The sequence below is a fragment of the Meleagris gallopavo genome, chromosome 7 (assembly GCF_000146605.3).
Source record: "Meleagris gallopavo isolate NT-WF06-2002-E0010 breed Aviagen turkey brand Nicholas breeding stock chromosome 7, Turkey_5.1, whole genome shotgun sequence".
Taxonomy (NCBI): Eukaryota; Metazoa; Chordata; class Aves; order Galliformes; family Phasianidae; genus Meleagris; species Meleagris gallopavo.
The window spans coordinates 9,817,106-9,841,249 of NC_015017.2; the positions used below are offsets into that span (position 1 = coordinate 9,817,106).

Here is a 24,144-nt window from a genome sequence, read left to right on the forward strand (position 1 = left end):
TTTCCCCTGCTCCACCACAGAGCTTTGTTAGCCAATCCCCCCGTGCTTTCTGTCTCCACATTTCCCACATACCCAGTGAGAATACACAGTGCTGCCCAAAGGGTACAGGCAGCAGAAATACTGCATGGTGCTACCATGTTAGAATAACACATCCAAACCTTGAGAATCCAAAAGTTGCATGGGAGTCCTTCCAGGAAAACAGGACAACCTCCCCACTCCTTGAGCACATACTTCAAAAAAAAAGGTGATTTCACAGCCTATTTTCCTGCAAAACGGCACAAACTAACTACTCAGTGTGGACCTCACACATTTGAGTTGCCTTCTCAAAGGGGAAGACATAAAACTGAGCTCTCTGTTACTAAAATATGCCAAAAGAGCAGAGGCTGCACACCATCATCCCTGCTGCCCTGCATCCTTGCAGCCCACCTATGTCCACATGCAGTCCCACAGTACCAAGCAGACACCTGCCCTGCTCTGTCCCTGCATGAGAGCTGGCCCTCTGCAACACTGGGATGCAGAGGCAAGGCTCTTCCCAACAAAACAGCGTGGGCAGTGGCACTGAATCCCTGTCCAGTGCCTCAGCCATCCTGCATGCTGCTGGAGGCAGTTTTCTCTACAGCCACTGGTTTAATAGGACGTGCAGTTAGACAGATTCATCCTTTCAGCTCCACTCTGCCAAGCCTTCACTCTCTAACCACCGCTGCTTCCATCCTGGGGAATTACAGTTGCCCTCTGCTTCTCTCTTGCAGGCAGGCATGTTCATCAGAGAAGTAGCTCTTGCAAAAAAAAAAAAAAAAAAGTGTATAATTTAGAAAGCCACCTGCTCAGCTTTCATTCTTTGAAATCCATATAATCAATTTGACTTCCCCTGGAGAAGTTGCAATTGTTTTCAATGAAGGAGGAAATAGAGATTTGTGATATGTGGTAAAAGCACTGGCAGACCCAAGAAAAAGGTTGATCAGCCACAGTGAGGGGCTGAAACCTGCTATGCTGGACCAGCAGAGACTCCCCAGGATCCACACAATACAAGGGGGATATACTGCAATTCTGCCCCTTTTGGGACCATCTCTGGGTCTTTCTCCACATCATCTTTCTTGGATTTTCTTGGTCAAAAGATTACTAAAGAATATATCATTTGGCTTTGTACAGGATGAGCTGTCACAGCTAGCTACCTTTTGTACCTATAATGGCTTGGTTTCTCTTTATGGATTTCTACTACAGATACTTCTTGTAAATGGCAGAAAACAAGCACTGTTAGGATAAAACAAATCCTCTCCCACAGTCTGCAGCTAAAAAAGGTGGGATGAATTGCTGCCTAAAAACTACCAGTCTCAGCACTGGCTATAGGAATGGTTCAGCTGCACAGTGCTTCTGGCATGCAGTGCTTCTTCCACATGCAGAGGAGCTGCTCAGGCAGTGACCAGCACCGCTGCTTGCAGGCACCCACCCTGGCCTCCCCTCTGGGCTGAGCTGCTGTGACTTGTGCTGCTTCTCCAAGTGGGAGCTGCTGCATACCCCTACAGGGAGCTCCAGGTCAGAGCATCCCACCCACACCTCAAGCTCTGAGCAGTACTGATCCTCTACAACCTCAGGTGCAGAGCATCATCTCCAACCCCTCACCACCTAGGAAAAAGGCAGGCCTTACGGCCACCTGCAGCTCAGGTACAAGTGACAAACAAACTGCTGGGTTTTTGCTGGATAGGAGGATCCAGAGATCTCAGCGTGTACCCCATAAAAATCTCTCACACCAGGCCTAAGGTTCTTTCCCATGCACATCATTATTAAACACTATTTAGATAATTTTCACATCTAATTGACATAAATAATGGGAAGAATCAAAACTGGTGCCATTCTGTCTTCAATTAATGCTGTTGTCTGACTCCATATCAGAGGCTTTCATGTGCCCTTGATTTGCTGCCTGGTAGAAACATTTCTCCTGTGGACATTTGTGCTCATTCAATGTTAATTATGACCTTTAAGCATTCAAATAAATCCCCTGGTAACAGCCTCCACGCACAAAAAACACATGACAGACCCTGGTGTCAGTTTTCAAATAACACTTCCCCTCAAGACCTGGGACACACAATTCCAACTGATGTGATATCACCTTGCAGTCACCTTGCTAGAAGTGCTATAATCAGTAACAAACAGAACAATCTCCTTTCCTGTGCAACTGACACACTCCAACACAAGCAGAAGCACTGAAGTCAGTGGTACCATGGCATTATTTCTCTGGCTCTTCTTGTACAACAAATGGGGGAACAACTGAAATAAAATTGACAATGTTTTCAAAGTGCCTGATGTGAGAGGCCAAGGAAGCCACAACAAGAAAAGCAAGTATCAAATGCAAAGATGAAAGCCTATGGGGGGGTTATTCATATTCCAGTAAGCAGGTGAACTCTGCTAACAGCTAAAGATAAAACTTCTGTCCCAGCACACGGCTGCTAGGTGGAGATGTGAAGATGAGAGTCAGAGCTGCTGCTGAAGCACTTTCCCTTGTCAGCTCTGCTGTGCTGCCTCTCAGTACAGGGAAAAGCCTTCCTTTGCTAACAGCCCTATATGGCATAGGTCTGATAGAGCATGGGAGGGAGCAAAACAGCCTGGCATGCAGCATGGTTGAAGTTTGCACATCCTCTTGTCACACAGGTACCTGGGACCGCCGATCCCTCCAAACCTGCTGTTGCTTCTCAGACCCTAAATTCTGCAGCAGGGTTTCCAGGATCACAGGATCAATTTGTCCTTGCCATAAGGAGTATGTACCAAACCTGAACCGAACAATATTGACACACACTAAAGAAAACTAAAACTAAAAACCCCAAGGTTTTTTGCTGCCTCTGTGTTGTGTCAGCAGTGCAGGGGCCCCTCTCACCTCTCTCCAGCCCTTCCACTGCAGCTCATTGCCTCTTGGTCTCTGTGGAACAAGGTGAGATTATTTCATTCTCCTTTGCAGGAGTGTAGCCGTTCTGCACTGGCTTTGAAAGCACAGCAACAGAAAGAAACAGAAAGAAATGGATTTGCCAGTACCAATACATCCTTCAGTACTTTGCTCCAGCATCACCCACACTCTCTAACTTATTTTTCATTTGGGCAGAGCTGAGCAGCAGTGACCAGTGCTTTGGCCCACTTGCTTTGTGTGGTTGGAGGTAGCAGTACATCCTCTCCCTTGTGCATGGCACACTAATGCTGCAACTGCAAGGCCACAAAACTCCTGCTGCTCTCTGCTGCCAGCATCCTTCTCCATCCATCAGCATCATAAATAATCACAGCAGCTCCTACTGTCTGAATCATAATTTGTGTCTCTTTTCTAATTGTATTACATGTAGCTGGCCCACTAGACCCTATCTGAGGAAGCATACAAATAATTCATCTATATTCCTCCACTCTCCTCATATGTACTTCCTGACAAGCCAGATTGATACTGTTCTTTGTCTACTTCTAATCTCATCTCCATCTTGTACATCTATTATCTTTTTTCAGCTGTCATCTGCAATTAATGCTTCACATGGCATATTCAATCTCTTCCCATATTCCAAATTCGTGATTACATTCAATTCAGAGGCCAAGGATGAACTACAGACATTCAGTCAGATTGAATTTGAGGACTAATATTTTTGGGTCAAAAATTATCATCGTTTTCTTTTCCTTACAAAAAAGTAACATCTCATACATTATTGCAAGCAAAAATGTCTAAGATGCTCTTAATTGCGTATTACATAATTGAAGCATAGCAATTTTGTGAGTCAAATGAGGTGATTTAATGAGGTATCACTTAACAGTGATTGACACCTGCAGTCAAGAACTACACTGAGCAGCAGGCTGGAGCAACAAACTACTCGTATCCAGTGGCAGCAGTGCCACTGCCCTAGCCACCAGGAGCCTTCCCAGCCCCAGAGGGCTCCTGCTGCTGGAGGCCTCAGTCCTGTCCCGAGGTTGTCCCACACATCCCCACTGGTCTGGGACACAGACCTGTACAACCTTCTGCTGGCAGAAGGCATCACCACCAGCTGCCTCTTGCTCACTGCTCAAACAACCCCCCCGTGCTGCAGTGATGGATGGCTCCTCCTGTGGGCTTCAGCCAGCACTCCCAACACATGTCACACACCAACTCACCTCCTCCTCTCTCTGCTTGCATACTCTTGGCCTCAAGTACAGTGTTTGCTTCCCAAGACCAATGTATTCATGTCTTAATAAATTAATGAATTTCCACTGCACAATTTAACAGAGAAAACACTTCTAACATTACTGATAACTCATACTTGCCTTTACAATCTTTCATTTTTCTTTCAGTTTCCAGTGGATGGCAGTGTGCACCGGCTGCAGCAAACAACTGCCAAATGTAACACTACTCTGTGCTCATGTGCTGTCTGCTGAGATTTCGATTTCTGCACATTCTCTCGAAATTACTCCATGAGGATTAGATGTAAAAACAATTTATTTTTCATAAACTACTTCAAACAATCAAAGAGAGCAGAAAAAATGCATTCAAAGCATGACCCATTTGGTCAGGGCATGTTCACACAGTGTTTTCTGTTGCACAGGAACAGCTGCTGGGATAGCTCTTGCATCACTTCTCTGGCCCAGCTGCTCACATATCGGTTACTGAACTCCCATACTCCTCAACGTTAATTTAAAAAGCAAACTTTTTTTCTTTTTTTTTTCCAGAGATCTGTTGTGGAAAGCAAACAGAAGACTACTCAGCCTTAGCCTGTGAATGGGAACCCAAAAGATGGTTCTAGACTATTCTGATACAGTGGGATACCCTGGGATTTTCATACCTGCCCTGGGAGGTGATGGGAACATCTCAGTGCCTGTAGTTTCCTCTACCCTCTACCTCTGAGCTCCTCTCAGTTCCATCCCCACCACCTTCCTTTTCTTCCACGAGATGGCTGTAATGCCGCCAAGCATTACAGGTGCAACCACATGCAGGATTTTCTCTTGCATTTGGAAAGTGAAGAACAATTTTTATCAGTGACCCCCAAAACAGCAATAACATAGCTCAAGCCTCTCTAAGCCATATTTCATTCCCCCATTTCTGCAGCACTGGGTAATACACTCAGCACACAGGTTTACCAGCCCCAGCTGAGCCACAGCCAGCTGCAGATAAACGTGAAACAAAATCAAAATCATCCCTTAAATAACTGTTCCTGCAGCACTGGTCCTATCACATCCACTTCTCATGTACTCCAGGAGATTTAAAGTATTTCTGGAGTGAATCCCGTGGCCTGAAACGATTAAATAACCTTCTGTTCCCAAATGCCCATTCACTGTGCCCAGATGTTTTTGTATCTTATCAGTCACCTTGCCCCTGTTATACTCTGTACTTTACAAGAGGTAAGTCTCAGATTTATTGAATGTGTACATCACCTGCTGCTGCAGCAGCATGAGCTGGGACCACTACTCCCAGTCCTGCAGCAAGCAGGAAGAGATTGCTCCTGCAACCCCGTCACTTTCTTGTTTCATGGAGTTCCTTGAGTTAGTCAGTGTAAGGCCACTATCTGCCACTGTTGGACTGGCATGAAGGCCAAGGAGGCGATGACCTAATGTTTTAGTCTGAACAGACAGGCAGAAGAGATAGATTGTTATAAAAGAAAGCTCTCTCCATGCATGCAATTACCTGGTAACAATCTATTTTGGGAGGTTAATCTCAAAAGGAGGAATGTGCAAAGCTCTCACCTTGTTCATGCTGGGAAGTTGTATTATCCCTTTAAAAACAGAATAAAATCCATGAAAATGATACAGAAAGAAGGAAAGCAGCATGTTACCTTAACTCATACTGAGCTCAGGAGAGGGAGGGGAAGGGAGTCAGTCCTGCTGGTCAAGCAAGCATGTGAACTTTGGTAAAGAATTATCCCAGATGATATCTAGGTCCACAAACAGCTGGACTAATTCAGCCTCCTCTTCAGTGTCTCAAGGTGAGACTCCTTCACATATACAAAAAACAAAATGCAAGTGAAACCCTCCGCATCTACTTTCCCTGCGTGGTGGTGCCACACATAGACAGAGGTCACACTGCAGCCTTGTTGCAGGAAAGTGGCTGTCAAGGCCTCTCTAAACCACTCACCCTGTGTTTTCTTGGGAAATCCGCAGGAACACCTGTGAGGTGGCAATCTCTGCCACACTCAACCAAAGGTGTGGTTTAGTAAGTGCCTGACACACCAGTGAGCAGACAGCATGCTCCTGAGTGCTGCAGATGCAATGCCCTTGGGAGAGGAGAACAAGTTGGGGCTCAGCCCTTGTGGCACGTGCTGGCTTCCCTATCCTCACCAGTAGGAGACGACTTGGAAGACACTGGTGGTACAGGACAGCCCGAACACAGTGTGGATCTCCACCTGAGAGCATCAGCACAGTTAAGGGAGTTTTAGAAATCTATAACCTAACCCATACTTAGGAAAGGAAAAATAATTAGTCCTATCTTACAGATGAGAGAATGACACACAGACAAAAAAATACTGTAAAGAGCACAAACTTGGTGTCAGAGTGAGAACAAGAACCAAGGTAAATTCACACTTGTACTCTTCTCCAGCAGACACCTTGCATGTCAGTCCACTGAGAGCTCCCTGATTTCTCCTCGCCATCACACTGTAAACAATTGCACATACCTGTATCATTTCCTACTGTAACTTCCACAAAAGTAATTGCTATGATAATATCTGTCCATTCAGGAAGGAAATCAGGGAAATCATACTGACATGGAGCAAAGGGAAGGTTGTGCCACTCCAGAAAGCATGTCATGAAATCCCTCCTGATGGGCCAGACAGTCCTTTACGTGTTGTTGCACCAATGCTGGATATGATCTTTCCACATGTTCTCCTTCAAGACTGAATTTTTATTATGCTGGCATCACTTTTGCATCCTCTCCCAGTGACTTTGAAAGGTGTGCAAAGGTAAGGTGCTGCTGATCTCTCTCTTCTTGTTGGAGGGAGCATGGCTGTAGCTCCCAATGCCAGGATCAACCTGGCCTCAGCAGCATAGGACTGTCCAGAGTTTTATCCTTGTGTTTAAGCACAGAATGTCACACAGTTATGAGCTTGGCGCAGGACCTGATATGAATGTTAAACATGGCATGACAGGTACGTGTACTGTGTGCTGTGGGATTTCTTGCTAGCCACCATCTTCTGCTTCAGCAAATATGCATAGAATGGGTGGTACACCTCTTTGCAACTTCATCACAGAAAGTATGCCCATTTCTCCTATTCTGTAGCAACCTTGACCTTCTGAGAGAAAGATTGAGAGACAGAGACTGCTTCCTTCACAACTGATGACATTAGGCTAGTTATTTCCATCCTCCCTAACTAATGCTGAAGGTCAAGTACTGTTTTTCATATAAACACAACCCACAATGAAATAAAGAAGGTGATCCAGGAGGGTAAAATGTAACCATGCACCATGATCTGGGATTTATGTCTCACATGAAACACAAGACACTCCTCTCCAAATCTAACTGAAAGCTAAATACATTCATAGTCTAATAGGGAGATAAACAGAGGATTTAGGACTGCATCTTAGTAAGTACAGCAAGTTTTACTGAAATGGTATTTATAGTATCTGAGTTACAACCTTTGCAGTAATATGGTTCCTGCTGGAGCAGTATCTCCTCCCACAAGCAACTCACCCACTTCAAGTCTCACTGGTTACTTTCTGTCTTAAATCACTTTAAAAACATGGCTCAAAGTTGTTTCATAGCTTTACTCTCTCAGAAATGTGCAACATGAACATAATAGTGTTACTAAGAAGTCAAAAATAACTTAACACAGTAGCTATATAAGATTCTCCAATGGTCAAACTTTAAACAATTACTTTTTGCTAAGTTCAGAAAATTAGCATATTTGTTAATCAAATTAATTTAAAAAGTAGCTTTTCAAAATAAAAGCAATGCTTTAAATAAATATAGTCTTTTTTATAAGCATAAAACACTCCTGTTTAGGTAACACAAATACTACACTCAAGCACAGTACTTAAACAATTGAAATGAATGTTGTGAGCATATATGAACTGGACACTGGGAAGGACAAGAATGCATTGCTTTGTGACATTTTCTGTTTTCCTTCTACAGCAACACAAAAAGATGTCCAATTCTCAGCACTATCCTAAACACTTGATACATGCTAGGACATTTGTAACTGCTGCATATAAATGCTGGTACCCTCATTTTCGCCAAGCATTTTATCTATACTACATCCACAGTAGTTCTGCAGCCTTGTTTCAAATGTCTAGCATGGTATGATTCTTAACCACCGCAACGTAAGGCCAGATCCTGCCTATACACCGACCTCTCATACTTCTTCAATAAAGCTCACACTACATGGAATTTTTAAAACCTGCCTTCCAGTACTGGCACCACAGTGTGTTTCAGAAGGACCTGAAGCTCACCTTCAGAGTATTACCAAAGAATATTCACAGCTTTCCTTACAACTACAGGGCTGACTAGCTACGTTCATCACTATACAAGTTAAACATAAATGCCTATCAGAAAAGACTGTAGATGCCCTGCAGATCTACAAGGTAGCAATGATGTACTAGAATGAAATAAATCAGCTAGTTCTCATGTTAGCATGTGTTATCTGGATGTATCCCAAAGAGCAGTTTGCTAAAATTCAATGAAATGTACATCTGAAATCTAATCACAATCTACTTAGCAATTCTGACCATTTAATATCTTCTCTATTTAAATTGTCCATTAAAAATCATGTTCAGGATCTGCAGCAAACCATTGTTTTTGCCCTCACAAAAACAGTAGCTAATGACATTTGTTGACATATTTTGTCTGTTTAAACAGTATAACAATAATAATAACCTATAAGTTGAATGATAGAAGTTGGAGAGTAAAATAAAGCACAAAAGCTGATACAAGTACTCTCTATTCGTTTTGATCTTCAGAAGGAACAGGCCTATTCAAAGACAACAAAGGAATAAATTAAGTAAATGACTAATGTAATGCATAAAACGGTGTTTACAGGATCTGCATATGCGCACACGCGCACTTGTGTACAGACAGCTGGGTTTCATTAGAAATCTTACTACTGGAGTTCAACTTACATAAATTAACTGCATTAAAATACTGATATTGTGAGGATTTTAATACTATTAACACCCTGTACAGGGCATTCCTGTGTGAATTTCTAAAAGCTTTAAAAAAATAGTTTAGAGCTATTGAAATCTGTGACAAACATGACAACTCTGCGTCCTAGCACTGCTTCCCATTTTCATCTCCTGTATCCTTCTCTTGTATCGCTTCTAGGCACCGTTTTGACTTTGCATCTGCATGCGCACTTCCAGTTTTGCTCAGTCCGCAGGACAGGCATGCCAGCTGGATCTGCTTCATGTTTTCCAGGGCTTCATTCTTGGCATTCTTCAGGAGGTCTCCTTGGCCCTAAGGATGCACAGACAGAGAGAATCAGGGATCACACACATTGCTCAGAACCAAAAATAGGAATAATACTCTGTCACTGGTTCAGTACCGTGGAATGTGAGCCAGGTGCTGTCTCAAACCTCCCTGAACACCAGCCCCAGGGGAAGAGACTGAAGTCTCTGCTGCAGCTCAGCTCACTAAGGAAGGCAGCAGGTGGCATAGTGAGCATGAATGCAATGGGAGCCAAACTTTCCCCCTTTTAGGGCACCCCTTGGGAAGTAACTTGGTCTGACTGACTTACGGAGTTCATTGCTCCCAAGTGCTCATCTCTACAGGGAAATGGACTATCTTCTTCCACAGTCAGTAACAAGGATCTGCCAGGAATGCAGTAGCAATGACACCCTCTCCTCATGCCATTGCTCCATCCTCGCAGGAACACTCATTGCATCAGATCCCAAATGGCAACAACTACATGACCACAGCCAAGGTCCCTTACAAGCTGTGAGACCCCAGTTACCCATCCCTCCTTGTACCTGGATTTGCTCTCTAGCTCTTGGCAAGGGCAGGCCAAACTGTGGTTACGAGAAGCGTGACATTCTGTAATACTACAGTGAATCTTTTCAAACCACTCTGAGACCTCTGATCAAGCAAGCTGGGAGCAAGGGACCATATGAGTAAAAGCCTGTTTTTGTGTCTTCTCAAAGCATGCAAAAGTGAAGTGACTACAGGCTGTCAATGCAATTTGTAACTATCAAGAAAAACATGTTATATGAAATTTGTATTAAAGAGTTTGTGCTCAGAAATGCCAAAATGAATATTTATTTAACACTGATATCTCAAGTGCCATTGTGTAACAAGATTCTGGTGCTGGAGGATACAAATAAATAAAAGCTAGGAGATGCATCTGGTCATTAAAATTCAGTATCACTAAGAACCTGAGCTGCTCTTCTTCTAACATCACCCAAAGTACAGCTTAAAGTATACCAACTCTGTGCAGCGGTTTGTGAGCATATTCAGAAGGAACACTGACTTAAATGTCACATTCACCTCTCTGCCACCTAACTTGACCTCCTGCAACCAGAGCTGCTCAGTGAGGTCTCACAGGAGGCAACAGATGCAAGAGTTGGGAAAAACTAGAAGGGCAACTAACCACTGAATCTCCTTCAGTTTTCAAAACAAACCACATGTGTTGGAGGAAGAACAGCATAACAACTTCCAGCAATGGGAGCATTTCAGCTCTCCCTTTCTCAATAAAGAGAGGAAGAGCGTATCCCACACTGATGATCACATTTCCCTTCTTACCAGTGCCTGGCACTGGGTTTGCACCACCTGAGCCTCTGTTAACAGTGTTCACAAGGACGACACAATGGTTGCTTGCAAGTCTCCCAGCACTGGTAAACACCACGTGGGAAACAACGTCAGCCAGAGATGGCATCCTGCATCCGAGGAGGTGATTGCCTCATCTCCTGCTGACATCAATTTGTCCCTGCTGAACAATGCAGATCCTTCCCCAGATGCTAGGAATCCAACTTAATGCTAGAATAACAAAAAGCACTGGGAAGGAGAAAGCAGCTCTGTGCTATTTGGTATGGAGCACTTTTGAAGAGATTTCTAACTCGGCAGCATGACAGTTATGGGTAAGCAGACAAACAGTGAGCAGATACTGCTTAAAAAAACAAAACAAAATTTATGCAGCACACACTTCATATAAATGCATTCTTGCTCTTAGGATAAAGGTTGAGCTTATTTTTAAAGGTGGAAGGCAGGGATTCAACATATATCTGCCTCTACTGCTCAGTGTGCCTCACTCTCCCCGTCTGCAAATAGAAGGGGAAGCAAACCTATGTCACAGATCGCAGCACAGCCAGACAGCTCCAACAGCAGTGTTACTTACGACACAGTAATGTTATGAAAGATGGTAGTAGACTCCCCACTACACAAGTGCATTTCTGAATAGCTCGGTTTTAGCACGAAACAAACCCACTTACAGTGGGGCTTGTTACTGGTTCTTTTGTTTTGTCATGCATACAGGACTGCAGACACTAAAGGTTGTGCCAATGAGATGACAAATCAGTGTGATGATGCTTTGCAGCCTTAATTTCTCTGAGCAAAAAAACTGGCACTATGTATTCGCAGAATAATCTCTTTAGCACAAAAAGCAATTCAAAATAGACATCCCTACAGTACAAAGCACATTTACACTCCAAAATGGGAAGAAACAGTGCAACAGAGATAAAATAACACTAATGATGATGACAATGGAGGCCCAGCATCCAGAAGCATCTGGCATCCTCTTTGTTGGGGTGTCTGGGAAAAGATTTCTAGGGAAACTACTTGGGATTTAGTACACCTCTGTTTGGAGGATGACAGCCTCAGTCCACCCTGGAAAGATTCATATCTGAAGTCCCCAGAAGCCAGGGAACTTCACAGCCAGTGTGGCAGCACTGAACCATCAGCTCTCCCTTACGCATATTCTGATTTCACATTTAAGTAACCAGGCAATTCAGATTACAGGTTTCATTTGAGGAAACACATGACATGTCTTCTGGTTCCAAGAAGAGAAAAACTCCTCCTGAGCACAATTTCAAGGTTTTGAAGACATATTTCGCAGTGATCTGAAAACAGAAATGGACTTACCAAAACAATGCAATTCCATTAATGTGCAGACCAACCGATATACGTCTTGGTTTCCTTGTGCTATTTATTTTTAAACAGCTGTTCCACTTGAGCAAGCTGAAGAAAAAATGATTTTGAATGATCTGTCACAAACCCCCTCTGACAGAACTGCGGTAATTCTAGAGAAACTGAAAAAAAAATAATCTGTGGGCATTCTCTGTTTGAAAAGCCATCTGTTTGCTTTGTAAAACTGGCTGTGAACATAATCCACTTAAGGAAAAAGTCAGCAAAACTGTGTCAATACCTTAACAAACTAAACACTGGATAGAAGCTAGAATAAACTTCAAAAGTATGACTGTGCTGAAACAATCTTCATAAGCCAGTCTTTGTGATAACCTCTGTATTTGTGATAACAATCCTCTTTGCTCTTACAAACAAAGCATCTCTCTTCCAGACAGAGATCACAACAGTGCATTTCAGCATCTATCCATCTATCTTCCTTCTGCTGCTGCTATCATCAGCCTTCCTGAACACGAATACTTGTGAGAAAGGTTAAACTCAACATTTGGCAGGACACTAAACTAAGCCAAAAGAGATTAATCAAGGGTTGCACTTCAAGAAACAATGAAGAAGCCCATTTTAATTTAGAGTTAGAGAACATTAAGTGTAAGGTTTCATACACCTAACTACAACAAGCCATGGAACCTCAACATAAATTAACATTACCGTAAAAATAATGCAGCTTGTCAAGCAAGTGTGAGATTATGAGCTTTTACCTTGACAGGCTAATAGTACTGAGGAAACAGGGATCATCTAGCAGAGCTTTAAGTACTGCTCAGTTCCAGTGACAACCTGTGAGAAGATTTCAGATGTGTGTGAGTAGCTCTTGGTAGACACTTGCACAACAGACACAGCTGAATTTTGTAGATATTACTATTATTTAAAATTCTTACAAAATCAAACTTCTACATTTTTGTGAGTCAAGACCACAGCTTATTATATCCAGTGAAAAGCCAGAGCCTGAGGTAAGAGAAATGAAAGGAGAAGGTGGTTTAGAGCACCATTTTGTGTTTGATTTCACAATGCTTTTCTTTTTTTTTTTTAATACACAATGCATGTTATCTCCTTATGAATATAAATATACAGGTATAGGTACCTGTACATACATTAATAATTATTATTTATATTCCCATGCTTTCCAGGAAATTTTGGCCTTCATGTTATGATGCACTGCTAGCTTTGGGCTCCTGCCATTACTGGGGCTCAGATGGTCAGAAAGGCAGGACATGAACCTCCCCAGGCTGCAGCTGCTCACACCAGCCCTAGGGCTAAAGGAGGACCCTGGGGAGTCATGGTCCAGCCCAGTGAGACATAAGCACCTTGCTTTGCCACAAGCCAAGCAGAAAACCCTTGGTTGTGTTTCCAGGGGGGTGGAATACTGTCTGTGAAGGCCATTTTGTAATCTGCTTCTTGTAAAAGCAGACAGTGCTTATCTCCAGGCAGACACACTCCCTGACAGCATATTATGGGAGCTTCCTTTTCATTCCACAGGGGCTGAGTACACAAACAATAAATAACAGAGGTTTCTATTCCTCCCCTGCTGTCCATGCCACATCACACTTGTGATATTACTGTTATTTTTTAGCTTTTTCTCAAAGAAACAAGCTCTTTATTATTTAATCACAAAGCAACATTCCCACTCTGGAGTACTTGGCTGAAAAAGCCAGACACAGCGAAATAGAGCAACTGCAGAATAATGGCACTGATAATCAACTGAAGGAGTTGGAAAGCACAAATGCTGGAGTGCAGTTGGGATATTCATGTACTCCATGTGAAGGCTGCATTTACTGCGAGGGGTGCATTCTCGAAGTGTCATAGTGGGAACTTCATTGTGTTTAATATTAATAAGGAGGTACACAATTAAACAATCATACATGGCTTTGAAAATGCAATCCTGAGGAGGAAATCATGAATGAAATGATTAGTCTGCTATGTCAAGCTTATAAAGAGCAGATATCTTTACAAGCCTTCTTCAAAGTCAAATGTGGGGACAGCAGATACGAATTTGATTATGATACAACCATATATTTTTGGATCAGGCTTCTGTTCCAAAAAGATAGTTTCTGATCCAAAAAGACAGAAGGAGGAATAAGAACTGACAGAACAGACTCCTACAGTGAAGGTCATTCAGATTCTTGTGGACACAGACAACAGCTGTCCCCCCCAGCCAGTGACCACACAATCATACTGCCTCCTGGGAGGCCAGCAGGATGAAACTGCCCAAGGCAGAAGACAGATACAGTCATTGGGGATGAGACAGAACAGCCACAGCAGTAACATATCTCTTCCTTCTTCTTCACACTTGATATTTGCATGAGTCTTAGAAGGGAAAACACACCAGCAGCTTCAAAAGCACAAACCCTTGCCAAGGTACGCAGCCCTGAGGCTGATACGTCCCAGCCACCAACCTCCTGCCAGCAGCACCAACTCTAGGATAATTCCTGTGTGAAGACTACACAGGTGACTGAAAATACTGTTTCACAAAGCAGCCTCTCCTTTTGCAATTGTATGAGAGAAAGAACAATGCTAGCATTACTCCAGGTGGTTGGTAAAATTCACATGAGCAACAGGGAGTTGTCCAAAACAAGCAGTTCCCTGAAAGGGCTCCCAGCAGTTTAAGTGGGAAAGTAGGTAGGAATTAGGACTATGTCCCCTCCACAGAGTCCTTATGACCCCAGCCTGACCTGAACACTCAGCATGCTCATCTATCAGCCCAGTTCTCATCAAGTCATGTATCTAAGCAAACACGGTATGCTGACCATGGTCAAGGTTTGGGCAACCCTCTTAAAACATCCAATGGCAAACTGGTATCCAACTGCAAACTGGTACTCTGACCCAGGGGTGGAGCCTGATGCTAAAATCATGCATGTGGTAGAAGTGTACAAGAGATTCAAGTTACCTGAAATACAGTTTGGTCTGATTTATCTATTTACATTTGAGTTCCCAAACTAGACTGATCTACCAGCAGTTCATCTTTGGGCTGTCATATACAAGCCCTGAAACGTTTTAACTGATTTTGTCATTTTGGTCTCACTCCAAAGGTCTGAGTTGGAAGTAATGATTAAAAAAATGATCTACAAAATAGTCTGTAAAGATGTTAAGCATTAGCCTGACTAGTTTTCTAGCAGGCTGGTGACAGACCATTGTAGCCAATGCAGTACAAGGTAGTGATGTGAGCAGCTGGGCAGAGGGAATGCCAGCTATGATACTGCCTCAAAAATTACCTGGGGTGTTCTCCAGCTGTTGTAAAGGTGCAATTAAAATCTAAATGACAATGCTTGATATCAAGAGGCAGTTCCTTTGGCACCGCACTGGGCAAGGCTCTGTAATTCACTACAAAACTGCCAACCCACAACTTGTATATTTCCAAACTGTGCAACACAGCCAAATGCAGACTTTGAGGACAGCCTGGGTGGTGAAAATAAGCAAAACTCCACTGTGACATAAGAATCATAGAATCACTCAGGTTGGAAAAGACCTTAAAGATCATCGAGTCCAACCATGATCTAACCATACTACCCTAACTCTAACAACCCTCCACTAAATCATGTCCCTGAGCACCACATCCAAGTGGTTTTTAAACACATCCAGGGATGGTGACTCAATCACTTCCCTGGGGAGCCTGTTCCTGTGCTTAACCACCTTTTCTCTAAAGAAGTGTTTCCTCATATCCAACCTAAACTTACCCTGGCACAACTTGAGGCCATTTACCCTCGTCCTGTCACCAATAAGAAGAGACTAACACTGCTCTCGCTGTAAGCACCTTTCAGATACTGGAAGAGAGCAATAAAGTCTCCCCTCAGCCTCCTCTTCCCCAGACTAAATAGCGCCAGTTCCTTCAGTCTCTCCTCATGAGCCACATTCTCCTGATACAAGCCAGGAAGCCAATGGCCTTCTTTGCCACCTGGGCAAACTGCTGGCTCATATTCAGCCGACTGTCCATCAGTACACAAAGGTCCGTTTCCATCAGGCAGCTTTCCAGCCACTCCTCCCTAAGCCTGTAGGGTTGTCTGGGGTTGTTGTGACCAAAATGTAGGACTCGACACTTGGCCCTATTGAAACTCATACAGTTTGCCTTTGCCCATCGATCCAGTCTACCCAGGTCCCCCTTTGTAGAGCCTTACTACCCTCCAGCAGATCAAGGTGTCGTCTGCTTACTGTGAGTGCACTCAATCCCCTGATCAAGATCATTGATAGAGATGTCAAATAGAAGCTGCCCCAGTACCGAGCCCTGGGGGACACTGCTCATGACTGGCCTCCAACTGGATTTAACTCCACTCACCACAACTCTTTTGGCCCAGCCATCCTGCCAGTGTTTCACCCAGCAGAGCGTATGCCCATCCAAACCATGTGCAGCCAGCTTTTCCATGAGGATGCTGTGGGGGACAGTGTCAAAGGCTTTACTGAAGTCCAGGCAGACCACACTGACAGCCTTACCTTCATTCACTAAGCAGGTCATTTTGTCATAGGATAAAATCAAGTTTGTCAGACAGGATCTACTATTTGTATATGTGTTTGTAATTCTCTTACATGATTTGCTTAATGCAATAGAGGAGAGGGTCCTATGTGGCTGGATTGCCACACAGTCAAGTGCCCTCCCAAAGACTGCTGGTCCTAGACCAAAGTCTGAGAAGGAATGAAATCAAGTGTTTTCCTGAACAACTAAGCAGGAAAAGCATTCAAAGCTGTTATGTTCCCTATTGATCTTTAAACAGAGCTCTCCACTGAAATCTATGGGCTCTTGCAAATCAGTGGCACTGTACAGCTACTAGCCTATTCCTTCATGCAAACATTTTATGCAAAAAAATGGTGGGCATTTATTTTCATTAAAAAAAAAAATACTTCTTGGTTCTCTCTCATCTGGGCATTTCAATTAAATTACCTTATACGAGGTTGTCAAAGTCAATGAATGTGAGCACTGACTGTCTGTACCAGTGCTGCAGCAGGAATTTGCTTTCAGAAATGATGGCATTAATTTGAAGTTAGCAATATGCTGAGCAGTTCAACTGTTTGAGTGTCTTCCAGGCACTGTTTCTTGCAGACAGCTTCCATGCACAGGCACAAATGTACGGACTGTGGCTGTCAACCCCTCCTTGCTCGGAGCCTGCCTTTTTTCTGGTGATAACTTTGAAACTGAACAGCTAGTTGGAAGCCCCAGAGTGTACAATCAATACCAAGAAAACCTCATATCATTAAAGAAATTGGGGCATTATTTTAGATACATGTTCTTTAGATGGAAGTCTAAGCATATGTCTAGACTTGTGTTGGTCCTCCTCCTGTCACAAAAACAAACTCCCCACACGTACTAGCACCAGCTAGTAATTCTAGAGAAGCCTGGAGAGGGTCAGCAAAAACAAAAGAAGAGGAAAAAATGAAGCCACAAGAGCAGACTTTTCTTGCATTTCATTTTTCTAAGTAAAAGGATCACATGCAGGAAAATATACATTTTGCAGCTCACAGGACACCTGTGCAAGACAAGCCCTGAACAAAACACGTGGCTGGAAATAGCTGGCACTCCCCCACCTCCCTGCTCCCCCATGCTCTCTGCATTGTCACACTGGCTGCAAACCACAGTTAATGCTCAAATCATGTCCTTTGTCACAAACAACTCCAAACATCCATTAAATTCATCAGAAACTGTAAAGGCTTTACTAACCTTCTCACATGTGGACTGAACAATGGGTACCTACGCTGTTTTGGCATTTGGGCAATTTTGTGTTTACTTTTTCAGGTTTTGGAAAGAAGGTTTTAAGAGGAGATGCAGAGAAATAGTGCCTGCTCACCTTAGATTGCTGCTTAGGGCAAGCAGATAGAAAAATACCTGCAGCTGTGCTTCCAGCTAACTGAAACAATCTCATTAAGGTGAAATGAGATTCAGAGTGCAGTTCCTGGACAAGTAATGGAGCATTCTTATATGGGGCCTGCTCCTAGAAACAGCTCCTTACATTCTCATCTCACCGCCACAAGCACTGATTTCTTAGGAGCTGTATGGTTTGCAGACCCACTGTTCTGGTGCCTGGCAAACATCACTCACTGACTGGGGTGTGGGAATTACAGAAACTGCCAGAGCTCCCTGTTTCTACACAGGGGACATGAAACCCTCTCTCTACTTCACCTGAGGTGCTCCGGGCAGCCTGTCTGTAACCTGCTCCAAAACAGCACAGATGATAAAGGATTTTACACTGAAGCAGAAAGCCTTAAGCTGAAACAACAAATTCCAGATCATATGAAAGGTAAGGAGGGGTGGAGGAGAATCTAATGGCTAGGAGGAAACAGATTTTGTAAAGACACCAGAGTAAATGCTCTGATCCACCTGATCCCTGCCAACTCAGATGTTAGTCCTCTGAAGTCAAAGGCCAGTTTGCCAGTGACCTCAGTAAAAGCAGAACTGAGCCATTTCCTCCACTCACTTTTCACCAAGCAGAGGTCAAGAAGACTGCTATCTGCCAGCATCCATGAGACCTATGTGCAACATAGCTTGTTTGCCTTGGGAGAATCCCAGCTTGTCCCTTGCAGCGCAGATGTGAAACCAAGTACAAACAAGAGTGCATAAGGTTATTTTTGTAAAAAGCACACAGACCCCTCCCGGGTCAGTATTTCAGCAAAGAACTACTGAAATAAAGTGACTGTGAAGGAAGATGAAAATCAGGAGAGGTCAGACACAAGATGTGAGAACTTTCTGTGAAAGATGAAAATGGAGGCAAAAAGCAAATCAAGTGAGCAAAGCACAAAAAACAATGGTACAAGACAAGATTATAGTATTAATTTACACACTCATTCCCCCAAAATGTCAGTGAGGAAATCAAACAATTTCCAACCCACTACAATGCCATGCCACTGAAAATGAGAGACTTTCAGCAAAATTAAATTCAACTTTTAAACCCATTACAGAGAACATAAACGCCTCCAAAGTTTACTTGGGTGAGAGCTGGAGAAGTTGCACTGGGGAAATTTATGTTCTCCAATCTCAGATCACCAAGTCACCCTGAAGTAAGTTGCCTGTACACTGGATGCTGCTAGGTGCTTCCAGACTCAGTTCATTTATCTCTCACTGCTAAACTGGGCCCCTTTAACTGAGCTGTGCAACTTCCACCACCTTCGTCACTGCTTGAAAATGTAAACCAGGGTTGGAGGACGCAAACTCACGATCACAAGTACACATTGTTTTAACAGCTCATCTGAGTTTTGTTCAGCAAAGCAAAACGTGATTAGATTATGGACCTCAGTTGAGTCCTATATCTATCACTAGTTGCCAGACAGGACTGTAAGATCACTGTCTACAAAATGAAGACAAGAGACATCCAGAGTGTGCTGAGGGCAACCACCTTTGCGAATGATCTTTGGAGACCTCTTCATGTTACTCATAGAGATGGCCTGAAAAAGTTAGACTCAAAATTAAGTCCTGGTGCATGGCGCAGAGATCCATCCCAAAGGAAACTGCACAAATACACGTCTGTTTCAGGTGCTTTTTCATCACCTTCTGGCTCTCCTCCTCTCTGTTGCTTGGTACACCAGCATGACCAGACCCCACACACTAAGGCACAGGACTTCAGCTGATACCAGGTGAGAACATGCAGAGCATTATTGTCACTGCTAGCTCTGTCAATTCAGAGTGAGTCGCAATGCATCTGTAATGCTTCTCTTGGCAACATGGAACCTGTTTCTGACCTGTAACATGGACGACCCTGGGCACTGAGCTTTTTAATTTACTCTTTTAACATTGACTGATGAGTCTCTTTAGTCTGCTCTCACACATACACAGCTAGACATAAGTAATGCCATCTTTTTGTGACCTAAAAATAAACAGAAGCTGCCACAGCAACAAAATCTCTGCTTTTGTCTCAGCTTTTCTCACCAAATGCATCCCATAGGATCCTCTGAAGTGGGAAATTACCTGGACCTGGGAATTGATCCATAGGAGATGGAATTGCCTTTGGATCCAGTAGGGCTCATTACCTTGCACTTTATTTCCAAAGACTGTAGGTTAGATGTTAGGCAGATTTGTTTTTAATATTATTATTATTATTTTACTTAAAGGGTGGTGCAGCAGTGGCACAGGTTACCCAGATAAGCTGTGGATGTGCCATTTGCTGGAGGCATTCAAGGATAGGTTGGACAAGGGTGTGGACAGCCATATCTGGTGGGTGGCAACCTGCCCATAGCAGGGGGCTGGAACTAAACGATCTGTAAGGTTCCCTCCAACCTAAGCCATTCTATGATCTAGAAAAAAGGAAAAAAAAGAAAACTGCAGTTGTCAAGGATATGACAACTACAAGGATACAAAAGATCGTGGTTTTCCAATCTACTGTTCCTAGAGTAAAGCTTACTTCCACCTGCAAGCACTTCAGTCTCTGACTCTTCAAGCAACTGCTACACAGCATCTGCACAGATTCTTGGGATCACCTGCCATGGTTAGGGCTTACAGGATCTAACAAGGTCACTGTGATGAACAACCACAATGCAATGCCTGATCTTGCAGAATACCCTTGACAAAGTTTGTAGCTTTTAACTAATCGCCCAAGTCCACCCTGCAGATCCACATTGCCAATAAATGTGTATGTCAACATGGAAGTCTTTACTCAACAACCAGTGGTTAGACTTAAAAAAAAAAATAAATATCAATATCACCACTGAGCTAAATGTCACCACTTCACTGATCACAGATTTTGGAATATATTAGCAACGTGGATGAGTATTTTCTGATTTCAGTGTAAGGAGGCAGAAAATTGAAGATGGGTTGGTACAATGAAGTGAAGAAGGTCACACAAGCAAGTCACTACCTTCTGGATTCAGAATTCAGCTCTCTTGGCTCATGCACTCATGTAAATGCAGAACAAGTGACAAAGGTCCTTGCTAGCAGTCGGATCATGCATGTACCAACAAATGCAGAGAGAATTTCTGTGTATGCCCAGGAGGGAGGAAGGAAGGGCTTGTTATTCATAAAGAGGTATGCTATCCCCCATCTTCAGTAAAACAGTTACAAAGTACATTACCAGACTTGACTGAGGCCACTGACAGCCAGGGAAAACCAAGCACCTCTCAGCAACAGAAGAAGAGGAAGTTTCAATGGAGCAAAAGGCAGCTTTCATCATCTCCTGAGACCCCTCTAGAATCAGCTTCATTTAGACACTCATTCCCCCTGAAGGGAGCACGGTTTTGTAGACAGTGTCATGCAACTCACCTAACAAAAGGGGCAGTCAACTTTGCATCGCTCATACAAAGGTATGTGATCTGCAGCAAGGAATTCAAGATACACACAACAAAGGCAGTTTTAAAAATACGTTAACCTTCTGGCACACACCAAAGATTACGATAAACCACAGCTTTCCAGACTAGCACAGGTTTTATGCTCCTGAAGAACTATATTATTGAGACTTAACAGTAAGCAAACAAAAAGAGCAACATGTAAGTCTTGTATGGCCCTTCCCCATGTACAAATCAGTGCTCCACTTCCCTCTGATACTCAACAGCCTTGCACAAAATCAGGAAAATTAACTGTGGCTGGAGGCTTCCAGCAGCAGCTCCCACCTGCCCTTCCGCTGGATGGCCAACCATGAGATAGAGCCTTCTGCTCAGACACAGGCTGCCGAAAGAAGCTCCCCCACAGCTCCACAGCCCCATGTCTAAATGAAGCAGTGAATTTAACAGCTTAGGAACACAATCACTTGGGGTAAAAATCCTCCCAGAACCCTGTGGGTTATTCTACCTCAGGCAAGGAACTGAGCTGATGCAGGTTAGCTCCATGTTTACAGAAAAACAAAAGGAGATTTTCTACCTGCCTTTCTTAGCTCTGAAGCTATCCCAGCTCTGCTAGACCTTTATCAGGATGCATGATGCTGATCTGCAATGGCATTCAACAATTTAAAACACAACGAAGGCAAAACATCCTGCCAGGCACCATCAGTCTCATCTCTGCACAGACGAGAAACAGCAACGTGTGTCAGCTGGGAGGGACGAGATCAGCCCAGCAACAGAAAATCCTCAGTTGTAGTGTGAACTTCCTAAACTCACATTAAAATAGAACTAAAGATTAAAATAGAAACAAAGTCATTTAAAACATAACACATTCTTTCAATAACAAATAACCATGCAACTGAATCTCTCTATTATTTAAGAGGTATCGGGAATCCTCTAAGTTGCATAAGGAGAGAACTGAAGATTCCTAAGCAGTACTCAGTGCTCACACTGTTACAGATGAATCTAACCAATTATGTCCAAGAAGAAAGGCTCCATTTGATGTGTCTCAGCACAGGAAAAACATCCATTGCTTAACTGACTACCCTGAAACAAAACCAACAGTATGTAGGAGAGCAAAGGAGGAGGCCACCAACTTCTTCACTGTTGTGAATCATCATCCAGGCAAGGTACCATAGGACACTGCAGCCTTCAACACATTGGAGGCAGCCACTCCTTTCTTTTCATTATTTGTCTGCTCAGCTAGTGACAGATCAAAGGATGAAATGTGCAAATTTCTGCTCGAACTTTTACTTTCACTACAGTCCTTTTAATTCTGAATGAGGTCATGTTGTCAGATCAGCACATATTCCACGTCAGACACTTCCACGTCTTCCAGGCTGTGTTAATTAACTCCACCACTGGGCACAGCAGCCTTTGATATCCTGTTTATTTGATATTTGATGTCTCGAATGGAAATGGCAACAGTGCAGGGGAGGCAATGGAGGAAGAAGTTGCAGAAGTTCCTGCTCCACTTGAGTTCCTTCTATCACTACCTTCTTCAAAGGATGGCAGATGATATTGACCTAGACTGACAAGCCTCCTTCAGCGAGGAACCCCCTACAAATGCTATTCCAGTCAGTCAGTCACTACTTTTTTTTTATTTGCTTTTTCCTTATTGCAGCCTGTTTTCATGCTCATTTCTGTTCAGGCATGCATATGTGCTGCAGCAGCTCTTGTAAGTGTATCTGTTGATTTTTCAAATAACCACCTCATAACTGATAACCTTATTGATAACCAGTGGCAACCAGTACTCACAGCACAAGCTCTCTTTCTATTTCACACACTGTCACCTGATCACTATGGATTACTAATACCAGTTACACAGTCTTCAGACAGGATGGCCTACAAACGTGACAGAAGCTGGTCTTCACACCTGGGTACTAAGAACAGTGACAGGTTTGCAGAGAACAAAGCCTGCAGCAGCTGCAGCACAGGGTAGAGCAGTGCCAGCTCCCAAATGCGGCCACCCCATGGAGTGTCATTGAGAGTCTGCAGCAACAAGCTCACATGAAACAGAGTGCAATGAGACAGCTTCTGAGCCAGGACATGTCTAGTCCAGGTCAAGGATGGGGGGAGTCTGACACATGGGTATAACAGACAGCGTGGTGGTGAGCAACACCACATGCTATTTATATATATATATAAAAACACATATATTTATAATATATGTATTTATAATCATAAAATATAAATGGAGTTCTTAGCATGCCAACCCCCTGCTGGAGGGGGGGGTCCCACCTGTACCACTGAGGTGCCTGTGGCACGAGGGGCATGAGGCACAGTGACCCCACAGGTCCCAGCCCTGCCTCCTGCCACCACCATCATGGCAGCACAATGCACCTTGTCCTGCTTCACATCCACAGCTTCTGGCAATTTGTCACGTCACTGTAAATAAAAGGCACCTCCTAAGACTGCTTGCCACTTCTCTCTGGCTTATCTTAATCAAACACAAGAAAACCAGGCAAAGACAAGACATCACTGTAGGCATTTTGTATCATCTTTTACTTCCCTGACCTGTTCCTGTCTCAGTGTTACTGCTGTTCTGCATGTATGTTTGACAGCTTCTTACTTTGCCTGCTCTGAATGTCTGGGTCATTGCTTCTTGCCAGCCAGCAAAGCACTGCTGCCATGTCAGTAGTGAATAAGACCCCAAGAAATAACTGACTAACATGGGATGAAGTCTCTCTTTTTTGACAAACCATGCCTATTTGAAAGCCATGTTGGGCTTGGTATCCTGACACATATCTTTAGAAATTCAAGGTGTCACGAAGAAGCCAGAGCTGTTAACCCTGGCAGTTGTTGCTCTCCCATCCCCTCTCAGTCTCTTCCCTTGCCAGCATTTGTTACCTGCAGATTTAAGATCACCTGGATAGCTTTCACAT

The 24,144-nt window shown here is 43.5% G+C and overlaps 1 protein-coding gene across 1 annotated transcript in view; it reads right to left on the reverse strand.

Moving 5' to 3' along the window:
• Nucleotides 1–4,414: 4,414 nt before the first annotated feature.
• The window catches only part of PLCL1 (phospholipase C like 1 (inactive)), an 88,851-nt gene continuing 69,121 nt past the window's right edge, over nucleotides 4,415–24,144 (reverse strand). The window contains exon 6 of the mRNA XM_010713408.2: nucleotides 4,415–9,370. Within this exon, the coding sequence (XP_010711710.1) occupies nucleotides 9,185–9,370 (186 nt within the window). The 3' untranslated portion in view covers nucleotides 4,415–9,184. The remainder of the gene's footprint in view (nucleotides 9,371–24,144) is intronic.